Genomic DNA, 15816 nt, shown 5'->3' on the forward strand with positions numbered 1-15816 from the left:
TGAAATTTTTTAGTATTGCATCAAAGAATCACATTCTCAGTCTGAAATTCTGGTTCTTTTGGTTCTTCTTTTTGGTGCTTTTTAGGAAGTTCCAAAAATGAGAGAGGTGCAGCACATCTGTTCAGTGGTATGCAAAGAACGCACATGTACTTTATATTCTAGCTTCACATGAAATATCAGGTCATGTGTACTTCAAAGTAATGATTGTGGGATGAGCCCAAAACTGCCTCACACTCTTGAACACAAAATATAGTGAGTAATTTCTATTATAAGGCAAAGCTTATGATGTGAGAGACAGCTTTGGTAGAACCACTGTATGTCTAATCACATTCCACTTCAAATACCAGCTAGGTTTTCATCATCTTTTGATAAATATGTAGGAGTGTACCTATTAAAAATTCCCATCAAGACAAAATGCTGTTCTTCATGCATTTCTCCTTTGAGAGCAAGAATGGGAGAACAACTTGTCTGTCTTCATTATTAATCATATAGCTGAATGCGATTCTAGATTAGTACAGCTTCCATTCCAGTGTAAGACCGTACTCAGTTCTGCCTAGGTTAGAATACAGTATTCACCTGTTGCTTGAGAAGAGAGATGGATTTAAGCAGGAAGCACACAAGTTCCCTGTACCACTTGGAAGGGAGCCTTGTATGGGGAAAGTGGAAAATATTTCCTGTGTGCCTCCATGTTTCTGTGGTTTTCATTCTCTCCCAGAGGCCAGACACAGTCTTTGTATGACTTAGTGAAGAGATCTCTTTTGAGCTCCTGGGAATTAAATTTTCTTGCCAGAAAGAAGTGGACCAACATTGCAGAGCAATTCCTCAGCTCTTGGATCCCAGATAGATTCCAGCCCCAACGTGGACCGAGAAGAAGACGGAAAAGATTCTTTTGCCCTTGTGTTTACTCTAAATATTTTGACTCTTACAAATAATTAGTTTTTCAAGTATAATGCATTATTTATAGCAAAAGTATATTAAGCTGTCTGTTTTAGTTGACGAAATTATGTCATATTGCCTATCTAATCTTAATCAGAAGATAATTGATTATTCGTTTAGCTGATAACATATACTTACAAAGTTCTGTAAACAAGTATCTGCCTTATAAAAATTAATTAAAATTTTTCTTTTAAGACCCAGGTACTGCTTTGGGGCAATCAACAATATAACATGAATGACACAAGGCACCAGTCTCTGTTCTTTGTCAATCTGCCGGCACTACAAAAACTCTGTGCCACTACAGTAATACTGAGTTCTCAGATACCGGAAACTGAGACAAGGAGTACACAGATAAAGATTTGCAGGTAAAGAGTTCTGTTGGTGGTTGTTATTCAAAGGTTTTATTAGCAATACTAGAATCAACTGTAATAAAATCAGCAACATTTTTATCAACAGCAAACAGTAAAAAATTGTTCAAAATACAGTGTTTTTCTTTTTCTTGGGGGACTTGCTGGCTATTGGGAGCAAAACCCACATTTCTATTATGTTTTAAATTTCATCAGCTAAAACTAACAAGGCCACCTACTTTGAATTAATAAGTAGTTAAAATTAATCTGTGTTCACATGCAAAGCTGGAATGCTTTAGATACATCTTTTGAGTTACTGTATTGCTTTATGTAGGTTGAGACTGAGTGAAAAGAATACTCGGAAAGCATATGTACGCTCCTTAGTGTTCACCAAGAATTATGTCATTCCCTTTAAAGGGAAGAAATGAGAGATTCTGCCAAAAGGAACACTTTTGGAGAGTTCTGTTCATGTGCCAAAAGCCTGTAGCTTTTATCTTAGAGCACCGTGAGTGTGTTAAGAGCAAGTAACTTGGACTAGTCCAATATATTATACTGAACCACTGGAAACTGATTAAAAATGGAATGTATTATGTTTGCAGAAGATGAGCAAAACAAATTTAAGCTGAGAAAATGAAGTATGGAAAATTCTTTTTGATTTTCTTCCAACTTTTTTTTTATAGACAGTTATTATTCCTGCATGAAGACATCCTTTCTGCACCGGTTATTGGAACACTAAATCAAATTTTGGTTGTAATGGCGGTCAGTATCACTGTGTAAATAAGTATATGTAGTTACATACTGTCACAGATGAGCAGAATGCATCTCAAAAGAGAAAAGCCGCAATATGTTTTCTTGAGGTAAAATAATAATTTGTCAGAGTTCAGTAAGTTTGATGGCAAGGTTCATTGTATTAATTGCTGCATGGAAGAAACATACACAGGAAAACTGAGTTTGAATGACTCATACAGAGACCAGAGGCTCAAAGAGAAAAGAGGACCCTCCTGTTGAGTCACAGGGTTCAGAGTGGACTCACCTTGCTTTCTAAACTCCTTTTTGGAGCCTAGATGTGGCTGGATCCAGTCTTAGTCTCAGACTTGGTCAACAATGCATGTATGGAATTATCCATACAGTGTTTATAATATCTGAGAAGCTACATGGATTAGTAATGTTTCATAGTATTAATTCAGCATGCTATCAGTCACTTACTGAGGATCTGTTTGGATAAGGGATCTCTCTGCCTTGGGTAAGGAAGGTTCTCTTAGTCTTAGGTAAGGATTCTCTAATCTTGAGAGGTTCCCCTTCTCAAGAAGAGAGTCACCTGGCATGCAGTCCAGCTGCCTATCAGGGAGAGCTCAGATTGGGCCCGTCCTGAATGTAGTATTTATAGGGTGAAGTAGTTGGCTGTAGTCAATAGTAGTAGTCAATAGTATAAACAAGATAGATGCCTTCAGTTTAGCTCTGATACCTTGTTCTGTACTTTGGTTATCTTGTACTTTTGGGTTCAAAACCACCTTTTGAAATATTTTTCAAGACACCTTCACTGCCTTGTACATCAGCCAGGGGCTTTCCAGCTTGCGAGTTTACCCCAAGGATATGAGGCCTGTTGCTTTTTGGCCAGCCTGAACCAAAGTATGGCTATTTGTCACATATACATGCATGTTTCTCTCAGAAGTGTTTTGTTTGAGGATCAAGGATAACTAAAATTATGTCATTTAAAGCAAAATTTTATTTTTGTGCATCAGTAATGTAGATGACAGCTTATGTCTTCTACTTTTTTTATAAAATGGCCTTTCTGAGATGGTGAATATATTGTTTAACAGAATGGACTCTGTTGGTAAGATGCCACCAAATTCACAATGAGAGCAGCAGGAGCAGAGTTCTGCAATTTTGTTTTGAGCAGTCTTTTGATTGCTTGTTAATGTATCTTGAGCTGGAAATGAGATTATACTGTGACAAATGCCTGAACTAATTTTACTTATAATTCTCCTTTAAAATACAGGATATGGTGTTTGCTTTAACTATTCCTTAGTATGTTTTTCTTAAGCAAAGACACGGATGGACCAGAAATTAATTTATGGTTTGCTAAAACATCCCTTAATTTCAGACACTTGATTTTTTATTTTTATTTTTAGATACCATTTTACAAATCAGGAGTATGTCAAGCCTACATAGAGAAACAAGGAGCTACCGTAAGTGCTGAAAGATGTCACAGTTCTTAAGATTGTTACGCTTGTCTGCAATTGCTGTGGCCAGAGATGAATATTTTCCACAGGGCATGCAATTTGCACTCCAGAAGCCAAGTTCCAGGGTAAAAAAGTCTGTCCCATAGACAAAATGTCTCTTACGATTGTGGGTGTAATAAGTATACTTTGCCAGAGTCAAAAGTGTTAAGAAGTTCCTGAGCAATTTCACTAGATTTCTCTGCTGTGCAATGGGATCCTGATCCTGCTCAGGGGCATTGGGGTTTGACCTCCAGGCAATGACAGACCTGCCCTTTGGGCCAAAGACCTGCAGCTCTCCTGCTGGTGTCACCCCCTTTGTGTGTGCCCTGCAGATTCCACAGGTGGGGGTGTTCAGACAGCAGAACTATCTTTCCATTCACATTTTGGGTCTATCCAACCTGTATAGTAGGACTGTCTCAGAGAAACAAAACAAAAACATAGAGAAGAAATGGAACCCATGAGCTTAAGAGCTTATATACTTTTAGACCATTATGCATAGGCTTTACTGTCTTCTAGTATGTAATGTTTGTGGGTTTTATGAATATATGTGTGGGCACGCTAAAATTGCTGAGTCAAAAGACTGTAATCAAAGCCAGTAGCTCTCATGATTCATTTGCACATAAGTAAGTAAGACATTGTCATGATTAGTAACATTGTTGTGATTTAGCCCCGACCAGCAGCTAAAGCACCACGCAGCCGCTTGCTTACCTCCCCACCAAGAGAATCTGAGAAAAAAACTCATGGATTGAGATAAAAACAATTTAACAGGGCAGCAAAGGAAGAGGAAATAATAATAACAACAACAACAACAAAAGAATATTAAAAAATAAGTGATGCACAATGCAACAGTTGCTCACCACCCGGTGATCAATAGCCTGTCCCCAAGCAGCGATTCCCACTGCCTGGCCATCTCCAGCTCATATACCGAGCGTGCAGTTATATGGTAGGGAATATCCCTTTGGCCAGCCTGGGGCAGCTGTCCTGGTTGTGCCCTCTCCCAGCTTCTTGTGCACCTCCCCACTGGCAGAGCATGGGGAGCTGCAAAGTCCTTGACTGCATATAAGCACTACAACTACTTAGCAATAGCTAAAAACATTAGTGTGTGCTACCAACATTATTCTCATACTAAATCCAAAACACAGCACTATACCAGCTATTAGGAAGAAAATGAACTCTATCCCAGCAGAAACCAGAACAGACACATACTGTTCAAATATGCTTACCTTACGAAACTGCTTTATGTTGATGTGTGTAACTGACCTGTTGTTAAATTTTTCAACACCAGTAGATTAGTAGTATGAAGTATATTTAGTAATTATGAACTGCAAGCAAATCCTTGCAGGATCTCATGACAAACATCCTCTTGGAGGTGTATTAGTTAAATCTTTTTAACCCATTGTAATTAGTTTATTTTTCTTGACTAATGCTAATTGTCAATAGAAAAGCTATGCAGGACAGGCAAACAGTCAGGGAAGTAATACCGCTGGGTGAACAAAGCTACATTTATCTATTGTTCTTCTGATTGCAAGAAAATGTCTCTGATCTTGAGTTTGACAGCAGAGTTAAAACATGTAAATTTTGGATGTCATGCCTATTGTGTGGAAAGAGAAGCATATCTATTAAAGTACTCCATATAGTTCAGTTAATCTTTTCCCCAAGTCTATTTTCAGCCTTGTGAAAACGTTAAACTAATTGTAGTGCACTTTACTTTGATGACGCATGAAATCTAATTGCCTACATCAAACAATGTGTGAACTTCTTCTTGTAAATGAAAAGTAAAGATGCGTACCATGCACTAGGATTTGGATCCAAGATGCAGTAGCAGTGTCTTTGATTAAATTTGACTGAAGCCTTTAAAAAAATCTGTTCAATTATTAATAATGTATTTTTCTTTTCTCACTGCTGTTATTAGCTGGGAGCACCACAAACAGTTAGTCCAGCCATTCTCCAAACTTGTCTCTCCTACACACTTACAGCCAGACTTGCACCCAGATGGAACAAGGCTGGTCATCTTTTGGTGCAAGGTATTTGACTTTGGTCAGGGATCAAGCATTTAATTTTCAGTTCTTTATTGTTGCATTTATTTTCCATAATTTAATTTCCATCATTATTTCATTCATTGTATTAAATTATTTCATTCATTTATCCTATGATTTTTTCCCTTGGTTTTATTTTTATTGTTCCTTTATCCAAGTTCAGTGATTCAAGTTAACAATCTGAATGGGCACATCATTCACTTTTTCATCTTCCTCCTCATCTTTGTAATAGATCAAATAATTATTTCAACTGAACGCAACATACCAGATTAATAAATTTCAAACTAAATACTGTTGGGCAATAAATGTCTAAAAATTGGGTCTGTTTTTCAGATTCATGCTCTTATCAGTGACAATTCTGCACGTGGTTTGCCTGCTTTTCTAATACAGAAGTGTTTTTCTGTCAGACCATCTCCCTTTACCAAGCTCTGTCTTTTTAAATGGTAGTTCCTTTGCCTGACATCTCTCTGCTAACTTCAGTGTAGGATAAATGTGAATTACCAAAGTAGGGAAAAGCAGATGTGTTTCAGATAATGTGGTGTTCTCTTATTAAGTAAAGCAATTGTATAGGTCATTCCAAATGTACATTGAGAAAAGTGTATATGTTATTATCTTGTCTATTGTAATGTATACATTCCTTACTGAGAGGAAAAAATGATGTATAAGTTGCTGTCCACTTTATATATCTTTTTTTTTTATACAAGATGATAATGAGTGAAAAGTTAATTCACAGAGAGGGGGTTCTTTCCTTAAAAGGAACGAACCTTTCATCATTCATGACACACACAAACAAAACTGTATAATTTATCCTTTTTCTTTCATAAAGACATTAGGGATATGGTTTAGAAAATAATGTTTATCTATTTTATTTATTAAGGAAAAGATTTTTTGTCTCATTCAGGAAGGCAAAATGCTGTCGGTAAGTACAATGTTCTGTTAATGGTAAACTTGTGAGAGCAAGATATAGTTATGTGCTTTCATACTGCCATGAGTTTGGTATTACCAACACAATGTCTTTTTGTTTTTCATTCTGAAATAACCTCAGTCAAAATACACTTGATGACAGATGATGCTCTGTATGTAATAGTTGTTAGCTCAACTGCACCTTTGAAAAATTACCCACAAAAAAAGGTAGCTTTTCTACATTAATCTACTGCCACAGAAGGAAATTTAGCATTTAAAGGTTATGATTATTACAATTAAATGCACTTTCTTCAAATTATGAGTCTTGCAAGTGATGTGAAAGTTCCATAATAATAGATAAGAAAGTGAGCTAAAGTGAGTGTCCTGTATGTACTGTTTGCTGTTCACAAAAATTAAGTCACAAAACATGGTGTTTAGCTATTGCAAAAATTACAAAGTAATATTTTCATTCCAGTTTAAAAGTTAAATATTACATTAGGGGATATTGGCACCTAAATTTGCAACAGGGACATGTGTTGAGGAATGTAATACATTCAGTCCCTGTGCTACAGCTTGCTCAGAGCTGGGTGAATGTTCTGGAGATGTGTCAATCAATGCTTGCCTTGCTCATATAGTCTTTCCTATTGACCACTTCTGGATGCATAATACTGGGCTAGATGGCTCAGTACAGCCAATGGTTATAATAAATACATTTGTTTTGAAAATGGGTGTTTGTGTATCAAGGATATGAGTATCAAGCATCCAGTTGCATGGACAACTATGGGTTCCTAAAGAGGTGTACTGTATGGATGGTAATTCATTATTATTTGAATTTTTCACAGTTAAAGTACAATTAATTTTAATTTCCATGCTGAGGAAGTCTAGCCTTTTGATTTTCAAATGCAGTCTTTTGACTAACAATTACTTTAAGTAAACATTTGGTTTAGCTTTCTGTCTAACAGGTGAACTGTAGTTCAAAACAGGGCTTTGTGCATTGTTTTTATTTTAGTTATAGACCTCAATGTATCAGAGAGACAGCTTTGCATTAGTTTGGAGACTTGCTCAATTCGGTTGCCACCCCCTCAGGTATAAAACAGTTATATTTTTTTATGACCATGTTTGTCTTACTAATTTTTATCTTCTTTTCTGTGACTTGCAATTAGCATGATGGGGATAGAAGTGCTTATTTGTGATTGCATTAAGATAGTCATTGAATATGATTACTATCTGCATCTGTTTTAAGGGCATAACATCTATATTATATCTATATTGATGCATTCGAGCAAGCATTGTAAAATTGAGATTCTAAACTAATTGAGACCTTTTTAAAAATGCTAACAGAATATAGTAGTGAAGTGTCTTTATGATTCTAGATTTCCTTCTAGCAGTGTTTTTTAGAAGGTATTTACTGTCTCACTGTAATACATAGACAGTTTTGAGTAACATCTTAAAAGTGAAGCTACAGGTAAGTTATCAGCACTACCTTTAAAGTTCGTGTATATAATTATTCTGGAATCTGCTTTGTTTTCGATGCCGCTTCCAAAATACTGTAGGAGCATGGACTATGCTGCTTGTAAGCATAATTAATAAATTGTTTACAAAATCATGGTTGAGGTTGAAAAATTGCCATCCTTTGTGACAGCCATGTCACCTTTGTTGAATATGTCTATACATACAGGGGTATATTTGTCAGGCTTGCTGCTTTCTTCCAAAACAAGTATTTCTGTTCCAAACTCTTCTTTCTTAGAATTGAAGAATAAGATTTCTTCTGTGACCTAGTTGGATAGCATGAACATTAAAGCTCTCTATAGCAATCCAATTCCAAAATGACACAAAGCAATGATGGAAGCGATCATGATGTGGCTTCATTATCAGTTTGATCATTTAAATACTTTTCTAAAACAGAAATGGCCAGATTTTCTTGTCAGTGAATAAATGCTAATCCTGGTAGACCGCAGAGAGAGAGAATTTTTCTCAAATCTCAGTGTTTGATTGGCCCCTACAGTTAAATATTTTCACATTGTGAAAATGTGTTGTGTTTTTTGGCTTCTTACAAATGAAACTGTATGTCCCGTTAGTTCTTTTGCTTGGATCTTTGCACTTTATTAGGCAAGGTGGCATACGCAGCTACTAGGCTGTCAAACGTGGGGTTTTGATTTGAACTTTAAAAAATGTGGATGGAAGTGAGACATTTCTTAGTTTGAGAAATTCCATCTGTACTCTTACTGAGTAAAATACTTCAAATAAAGTTTAAATCTCACTGATTTAAATATCCTTTAAATCTTCTACTTCGTAACTTCTGGAAGTGTAGGCTTTAACATAAGATAGTGTGCAATTCAATAATGGGAATATCTTCTGAAATAGTCTGAGAGCTGATAAAAGAATAATAATGTATAATCTTCACTGTATTGTGATACACAAATATTTTTGAAAATTATAATTTTTACTGCTGTAGAAATATTTGCAAATAACTTTTTTTTCTGTTTCAAGCTGGGAGATTTTGATATTTCCGCAAACAGCTTAAAGCTGTTTGACACCAATGAAAATACAGTTATTCACCAACATTCCATATTAAGTAATTGGTGCTATGTTTTACCAAGGTAGGAGTCTGCTTACATTTCAGTAGAAACAAACATTTCCTGGAATATTTGCCATACAAATTGTGAATTTGATACTAATGATGAGAACACTTCTGTTTTATAGTCTGTTTTTACATTCATGAGTCTTTCTTTTTTACTTTTATGGTCTCAAGGTTATGGAAAATGAGAAAAATTGACCAGTGAATCATAAATTACTCATTTAAATATTATTTAAATTTTAGTAATCTCTCTGCTATTTCTGTGATATGCAAAAGCACTGGTTTTTCTCCAATGTAATTTTAGCAGAAAGTGTCAATTTAAAGAAAAAACAAATTTCCACCTTTGCCACAAACTATCTCTATTTTCATCTATGATTTTCGTCATAAAAATATGATAAGTAATGTTATATTGTTTTTCTTCTACATTCACTGGTAGTGAGAATTACAGATGAGAAGTTAGACTTATAAGTACCAAGTTATTTTCCCTACTTCAGAAAATATTGCTATAGTTCTGTGACAAATTTAAGAGCTAAAGATGTTGGTCCTCAAAACATAAAAATAATCCATAAATACTTTCAATGCCAAAAATAAGATTTACTTTTTTTCCCCAAAAGTCCAGTATATTTTCAGCTGAGTTTTATGACATCCTTTTCTAAGCATCTCTTCTTTACCTATGCACAGCATGAAAATGGGTCAGATCATAAATATCAGCCACATAATTCCTCCAGAATCTCCTTTCCGTTCATATAAAGAATTTCAGATGCACTGGAAGAATCTGGTAAGAAACAATACACACTGCTTTTCCCTCCCTTTCTTGTACCTATTGAGTTTGCATTTGTAACACACATTTGTTTGTTTGTTTCAGTATGGATATATTCTTCCAGAGGATCTCGAAGAGACAAAAATATATTTCAGTGTTTACTTCAAACCAATAGGGGAAAGGTTCTTTACGTATCCTTTCAGAATATTTTTGTTACATTTCCTCTACTATGCTTCTAGCAAAGATCTAAATTTTCATTTCTGAATGTGCCACATTTTCTTCTTCCATAATTTCATAGAAGTCAGTGGAGAATTGTTTCACTAGACAAAATTGAAACAAAATATTTATTCAAGTCTCTTTGTTGTCATATTGACTAATAGTAAGTCAAATAGAACAGTTTGCTTCACAGCTTCAATAAACATGGTAATTTAATTAATTAAATTTATTTAGATTTAATTTTAATTATAATGTACAAATTATAATTTACCTGGTGATGTAAAAGGAATAGTTTAATTCCTGTAAAGATATGGCCACCAAAGATTTGTTTTAAAGAGGATTTTCCTGCTAGGAAAGACTCGACTAAAGATTACTTATATTGAGTAATCTTTACTATGGTAGGTTAGTATGGTATAATCATGTTATAAGCTTCAATCCCTTAAGAAAGTACGTAATTTTGTTCACCATTTTGAAAAACCTTTACATATGTTCATGCTTTCTTCTCAACGAACGTGATTCATAATTATAGAAATGTAAAGAAACTTGTTATATATCCCTGAACACTTATTCAGGTACCCTTTAAGTTGCATTCGAAGTCAGCCAGTACAGTATTTCCCTAGAACAGATTCAGAAAGTGTGTTGAACTCTTTTCTTTCTGACATGAAGCGTAATCTTTCACATCTATGTGGATTTCCAGTAAAGATGACAAGTCAAGCACTTTATGCTACACAGGAACTCTCCAGGGCTCCGGTGCGTGTAAAGGTTTTTTTAAAAATATATTAATGATGTGTACCCTGTTCATGGTGTAAAGTGGTCTTTATCATATTCAGAACACAGTAAGAGTGTAAAACTCTGCTTTTCACAACAAACAACTATGAATCATGTAGCTTTTAATTAAGTATGTAATTAAATATTATATTGCTATTTGCCATTGTTATGTTGTTGTTCACGTGAAAAATACATTAAAAAATCGGACTTAGTGTTAATTAGCTGCTATCAATATTTGCAATTCCTTGGACCTTATCTTATAGGTGGATATCCAGAACTTTCTCACACCTCTTCCATAATAATAATAAAACCACCAACAACAGTAATAAAACTAGCTAATCATAATAATTTTAAAATACTAAGAAAAATACAAAGTTCTGTGGACTTTATGCATTTTAAAACACTCAAGCTGTAAGATTTACTCCATGGCTGGTGATGGAAAGGAGGCAAACAATCAAAACCTCTTTAATTTGAGGTTGTGACAAAGGCTGAGACTCAAATTTCTTTGGTAGCAGTGTGTGAAAGAAATGAAGTGATTAATTCTAAACAAAGAATAGTGACAGAAAATGCAGAGATTCTAAAATACTATAATCCTCTTTCAGAAAGCAGTTCCTGTTTATGTCTCTTCAGTGATCAAAGCTAGAATGGCTCTTCTTTGTCATCTGCAGTTTTTATAGACATCTAAACTGTCTTTTGCTGAGAATACAGATGCTCTTAGAAGTCTTAAGAGACTATGAGCCCTGTCAGTCAAACTTTCTGCAGACTCCCTCAAAAGGGGTAGGCATTATCCAGTTGGAAAGCAGTAAACCAAGATAATGACTGTAATTTAAGTCTTTCCTTCTGAGAAATACAATATTCCAGCAGCTTATAAACAAAGGACTGGGGGGAGGAGAAAGCAGATCTTCATTTATAGTGACAACAAAATATTGTTTAAAAATATAGTTTATTCTAATTCAAAACAGGAAAATATATGGTTATATATTGTGATGTATATTAGGTTGATATCATATAGTGATGCATTAGGTGGCACCATCAGATTTTTAAATCCAGTTAATTCAGTTTAGCAACCCTTGTTGTATTGCAGGAAATAAAATCTAAGCATATGAAATTGGCTGGTGAGATGGTTTGTGTAGTATCTCTAACGCAGGCTCCCCCAAGGAAACAGACTTTGCCTAGAATTTCTTCACCATGCAGTATGGAAAACAGCCACTGGATGGAGCGTTTGATCAAAGAGCCAGGAACGCACACTCTCTCTCGTAGCTGCAAGGGTACGGAAAAGGTTAGCATTGAAGCAACAGAGAAATCAATGAATAATAGGCAAATACCAGGAGTACCAGAGTTACCAGTTGTGAAATCTTCAGGAATGCCTGTAAATTTAGCCTTTGAACTCCCACCCCAAAAAGTCAGCAAAATTATACCAATTTTCAAAGGAAAGTTGATGCAAATGAATGGAAAGACCACAAAACAAATGGATGGGAAGAAAAGAGAAAATGCTGAAAGACATTCACCAAAAGTTATGGGTGTTTCATCTTCTATGCTGGCTGTGCGCAGGTCCAGCATAACTCAGGTTTACAAACCCATTCAAAATATGTCAGTTAAAAATCCTACTCATAGAAACGTACTTCAAGTAGTGAACACGAAAACATATGCAAACCATGGTATACCTGTATTTCGATGGAAAACAGAGTCTGGTGGACAAATGACTAATTCTGATTTTTCTGATAACTCATCTTCAGGTGGGAATTCAAGTGAAGTCAATCACAAAAAGGCAAATTCTCCTTGCTTTCTTAAGAATGTTGGGTCAATGCTTCAGAAATCGAACATCAACCTGAGTAATATGAACACATGCGCATCTCCTTCCAGTGCAAGAAGGGGAAAAAAGTTTGCAAGTCAAAATACCACACAAGTTCTTGAGAAACACCAGTCAAAGAAAGTACATTTACAGATTTGTAAATTAGACAATGAAATAACAAATTCCAGTTTATCACAGCAACAAACAAAGAGATCAAATGAAGGAGCAGGGTTAAATATTCATGAACCTGTCTTAAATGATATAGTGTGCACCACCAAAAATGAAGAAAATAAAGCAGCATGCCATTCTAAGGACTATATCACTAGGACAACCAGTCATCATTCCAAATCTAACTTTGAACAGGTACGGTAAATAACAGGACTCATTCTCACTGGTTCTCACAAATATTCTAAAATGACATTAAGCAATAAAGAGCATGACTTTCATCATGTTCTACCATCATTCTCAATATAGTTTTCTAAAATTTCTAGCATATAAGTTAATGTTTTCAGCCACTGCTGCTTTTTTTCTGAAAGGGAAGATGATTTACTGTGTTGTCTGAGATACACACTTTTTTTATTTGGGACTTTTAAGGTGGGATAATTCGTTTTCCTTTCTTTAAGACAGTTTATCAGTTTATCGAGATTTGTGTGAGGTTACCGTGGTGAAATTTTCGGTGTTCAGTCTGTCTTTATATGAAAGCATATTAATGAACAGCTCCTGAAGGAATCTCAAACCTCATCAGCTGTGTAGTGCTGGCTGCAGTGTGTGTAAGGCATTGTGCTGTTAGACAAACATGGAAGTTTTGCGAATACAAGTTTGATTACAATTTCACTAAAAGCACAAGTTGTAACAGGAAAAATTCCTGCTGGGCATAAGGAAAAAAAAATCTTCAGAGTGAGAGTGGTTAAGTGCTGGCACAATTTGCACAGACAAGTTGTAGAGTTATCCTTTCAGATTCTCGAAACTTGACTGGATAGGGGCCAAAGCAATGTGATATAACTTTGAAGTTAGCTCTGTTTTGAGTGAAAGTTATGATTAGATGACCTCTCTAGAGGTACTTTACAACCTAAATTTTCTACAATTCTGTCTGCATGTCAATAAAATAAATAGATGAGCCAATTTCAGTGCAGTTTTTATGAGAATGATACCCCACAGATTGGGCACATTAGATTAAATTTGTTGTGCTTATCACAATGCTTTTTTCGCCTATAAAATGCAATTTGGAAGTTTATTTCAACTTTGTGTTATGAGGGCATCTTTTAAAAAGTAGGTCATTTTAACAAGTAGAAAAATACTAGAGTTTTTTTGGCTAATGAAGGTATAAACTTCTATACTTTAAGATGATTACAGGCAATGAGTATCTGACATGTGAAACCCTGACCTCAAAACCGACCTTATCAATCAAGGAGAGCAACATTGAAGCATCTGTAAAGAAAGGTTGTGCCAGAATAAGACAGGTAAGACCCCCTTACCCCCCACCCCTTAATCCAGTCTACAAGGGCCTGAATTAAGAGGTAAATAGGAATTGTTTTTTCATTTTAGCATGTTCCAGTTAAAACATGGAAACAAAGAAATCTTATTGCGAATTAACGTTAACCATTGGTTATGTTACTGTTATTTCAAGTGTGCATTTAAAATGTCTGTCTCCTGAAAAAGATGCTACTAAAATTAAAATGTTTAATAATGTTACTTAATGTAAATATGTTTCCGAAGCAGATTTTCAAATTCTACAGAAAACGGTTTTATCCTGTCTAATATAACTATGGGCATTCTCATTGGCTCTGTAAGTGTCTCATCTTAAGTGCTTGAATTCAGCAGTGTTCTGTAGAAATACATTCTAAAAGGCTATTTTTAATTCATTCTGTGTTTTTAAAAGGTATATTCTCTTAATTATTTAATATATTTCAGTTGTTATTCTTTTACAAGAAGGGGCGAACAGCAGCAATTATATGGGTTCCTAATACCATTTGGGTTTTTTAATACTTGTTCCTCTGAATTCTGCTCTAATGATGGTAGTGTGTACTTTTAAAATCCGCTTTAAAATATTTTTTCATGATTCTTAAATATTGCTTTCACCTACCACTGGGCTACACTTCTGTTTCCAAACACCAGTTCTTTAAAACTCAGTTTTTTAAAACTCATCTGTATCTCCTGTCTCCTTCCCCTTACAACCACATTCTTAATGTTTTAACTACCTAGAAATTAGGTGCATTAGAAAGAACAGGTCCCAAGTCTCCAATGCTCAGTCCAAGTCTGTTTTCTTACATAGATATGTATCTATTATTTGTGGTAATAGCCAACAGAAAGTACTGTGCAATAACTCTACAAAATACGCCAGAAGGAGGAAAAGTTGCACACACTTAATTTTCTTTTCATCCAAGTTCCCTTGCCTTTTATATTGCATCTCAACCACATGACCATTTGAGGTCTCATTACCCATGCTCAACCCGAAATGTCTTTGCCTAGTCACATATTGCGTTATATAAACTTACCATATCAAATGCAGTCATTAACTGTTAATTAAGAACTTAAGAGTGTATGTCCATAGTTCAGATTCTTCCCCTAAATTTGTATTTGTTAAGAGATTTTATTTGTCATTTTTTTGTTTTGTCATTATCTCAAGTTTGGGCACCAAAAATTATCAGTTCATTTTGAAAGTTTTAGCTGCCTGCACGTGAAAGGGTATTTTCAAAATAGCTATGGTTTCAATTATTTTTCCACTGTACAGATAAACATGCTTTAAATTATATTTACATTGGAAAATAAAAACTTACATTAATTACTTCTCATTCAACTAACATTTCACTCAGAAACAACTTTTTAATTGAGCTGTTAGCTTTGTATTACTGCTTTGTTTGCTTTACTGTTTTTTGCCTTTTGTTTGTTTGTTTTTTTAACAGAAAGAAGAAGGTTATTCAAAGTTAAAGAAAACCAAAAGAAGTAAGCCTTCTATTTAGGATGTTCTGGAGTACTGAAAGAAAACTCTGGGTATGCTCATTACAAATTTTAAATATTTTTCTTTATTAACATAATATCACAGCTATAATAGTTGTTCTTCTTTTGGATCATGATAATGATATCAGCTATCTCCAAAGGAATCACTTTACTAAACAAATGGCTTATATAGCAAAATAACAAGGTAATGGAAGCTAAGATTCTTGGTTTTATTGGACACTAGCAAATAAAGCTTTGCTTTTTTTTGTGAAACAAGCAATGTTAAATACAAAGGCATCTTGTACATAGTAGAACTTTGAA

At 34.8% G+C, this 15816-nt stretch overlaps 1 protein-coding gene across 1 annotated transcript; it reads left to right on the top strand.

Annotated features, from left to right (window-relative positions):
- Positions 1–1167: 1167 nt before the first annotated feature.
- On the top strand, positions 1168–15612 carry LOC309402580 (uncharacterized protein C18orf63; the record flags this gene model as incomplete). Its single annotated transcript, XM_081996442.1, has 13 exons — positions 1168–1301; positions 1964–2042; positions 3416–3472; positions 5418–5529; positions 6419–6460; positions 7454–7530; positions 8935–9044; positions 9704–9800; positions 9888–9973; positions 10571–10754; positions 11851–12921; positions 13902–14018; positions 15462–15612. 13 exons carry the CDS (start codon positions 1168–1170, stop codon positions 15516–15518), a joined length of 2223 nt encoding a protein of 740 aa, XP_081852568.1. The 3' UTR covers positions 15519–15612.
- Between the last annotated feature and the right edge of the window lie 204 nt (positions 15613–15816).

The sequence above is a fragment of the Phaethon aethereus genome (genome assembly GCF_964289735.1).
Source record: "Phaethon aethereus genome assembly, chromosome: 2".
Classification (NCBI taxonomy): Eukaryota; Metazoa; Chordata; class Aves; order Phaethontiformes; family Phaethontidae; genus Phaethon; species Phaethon aethereus.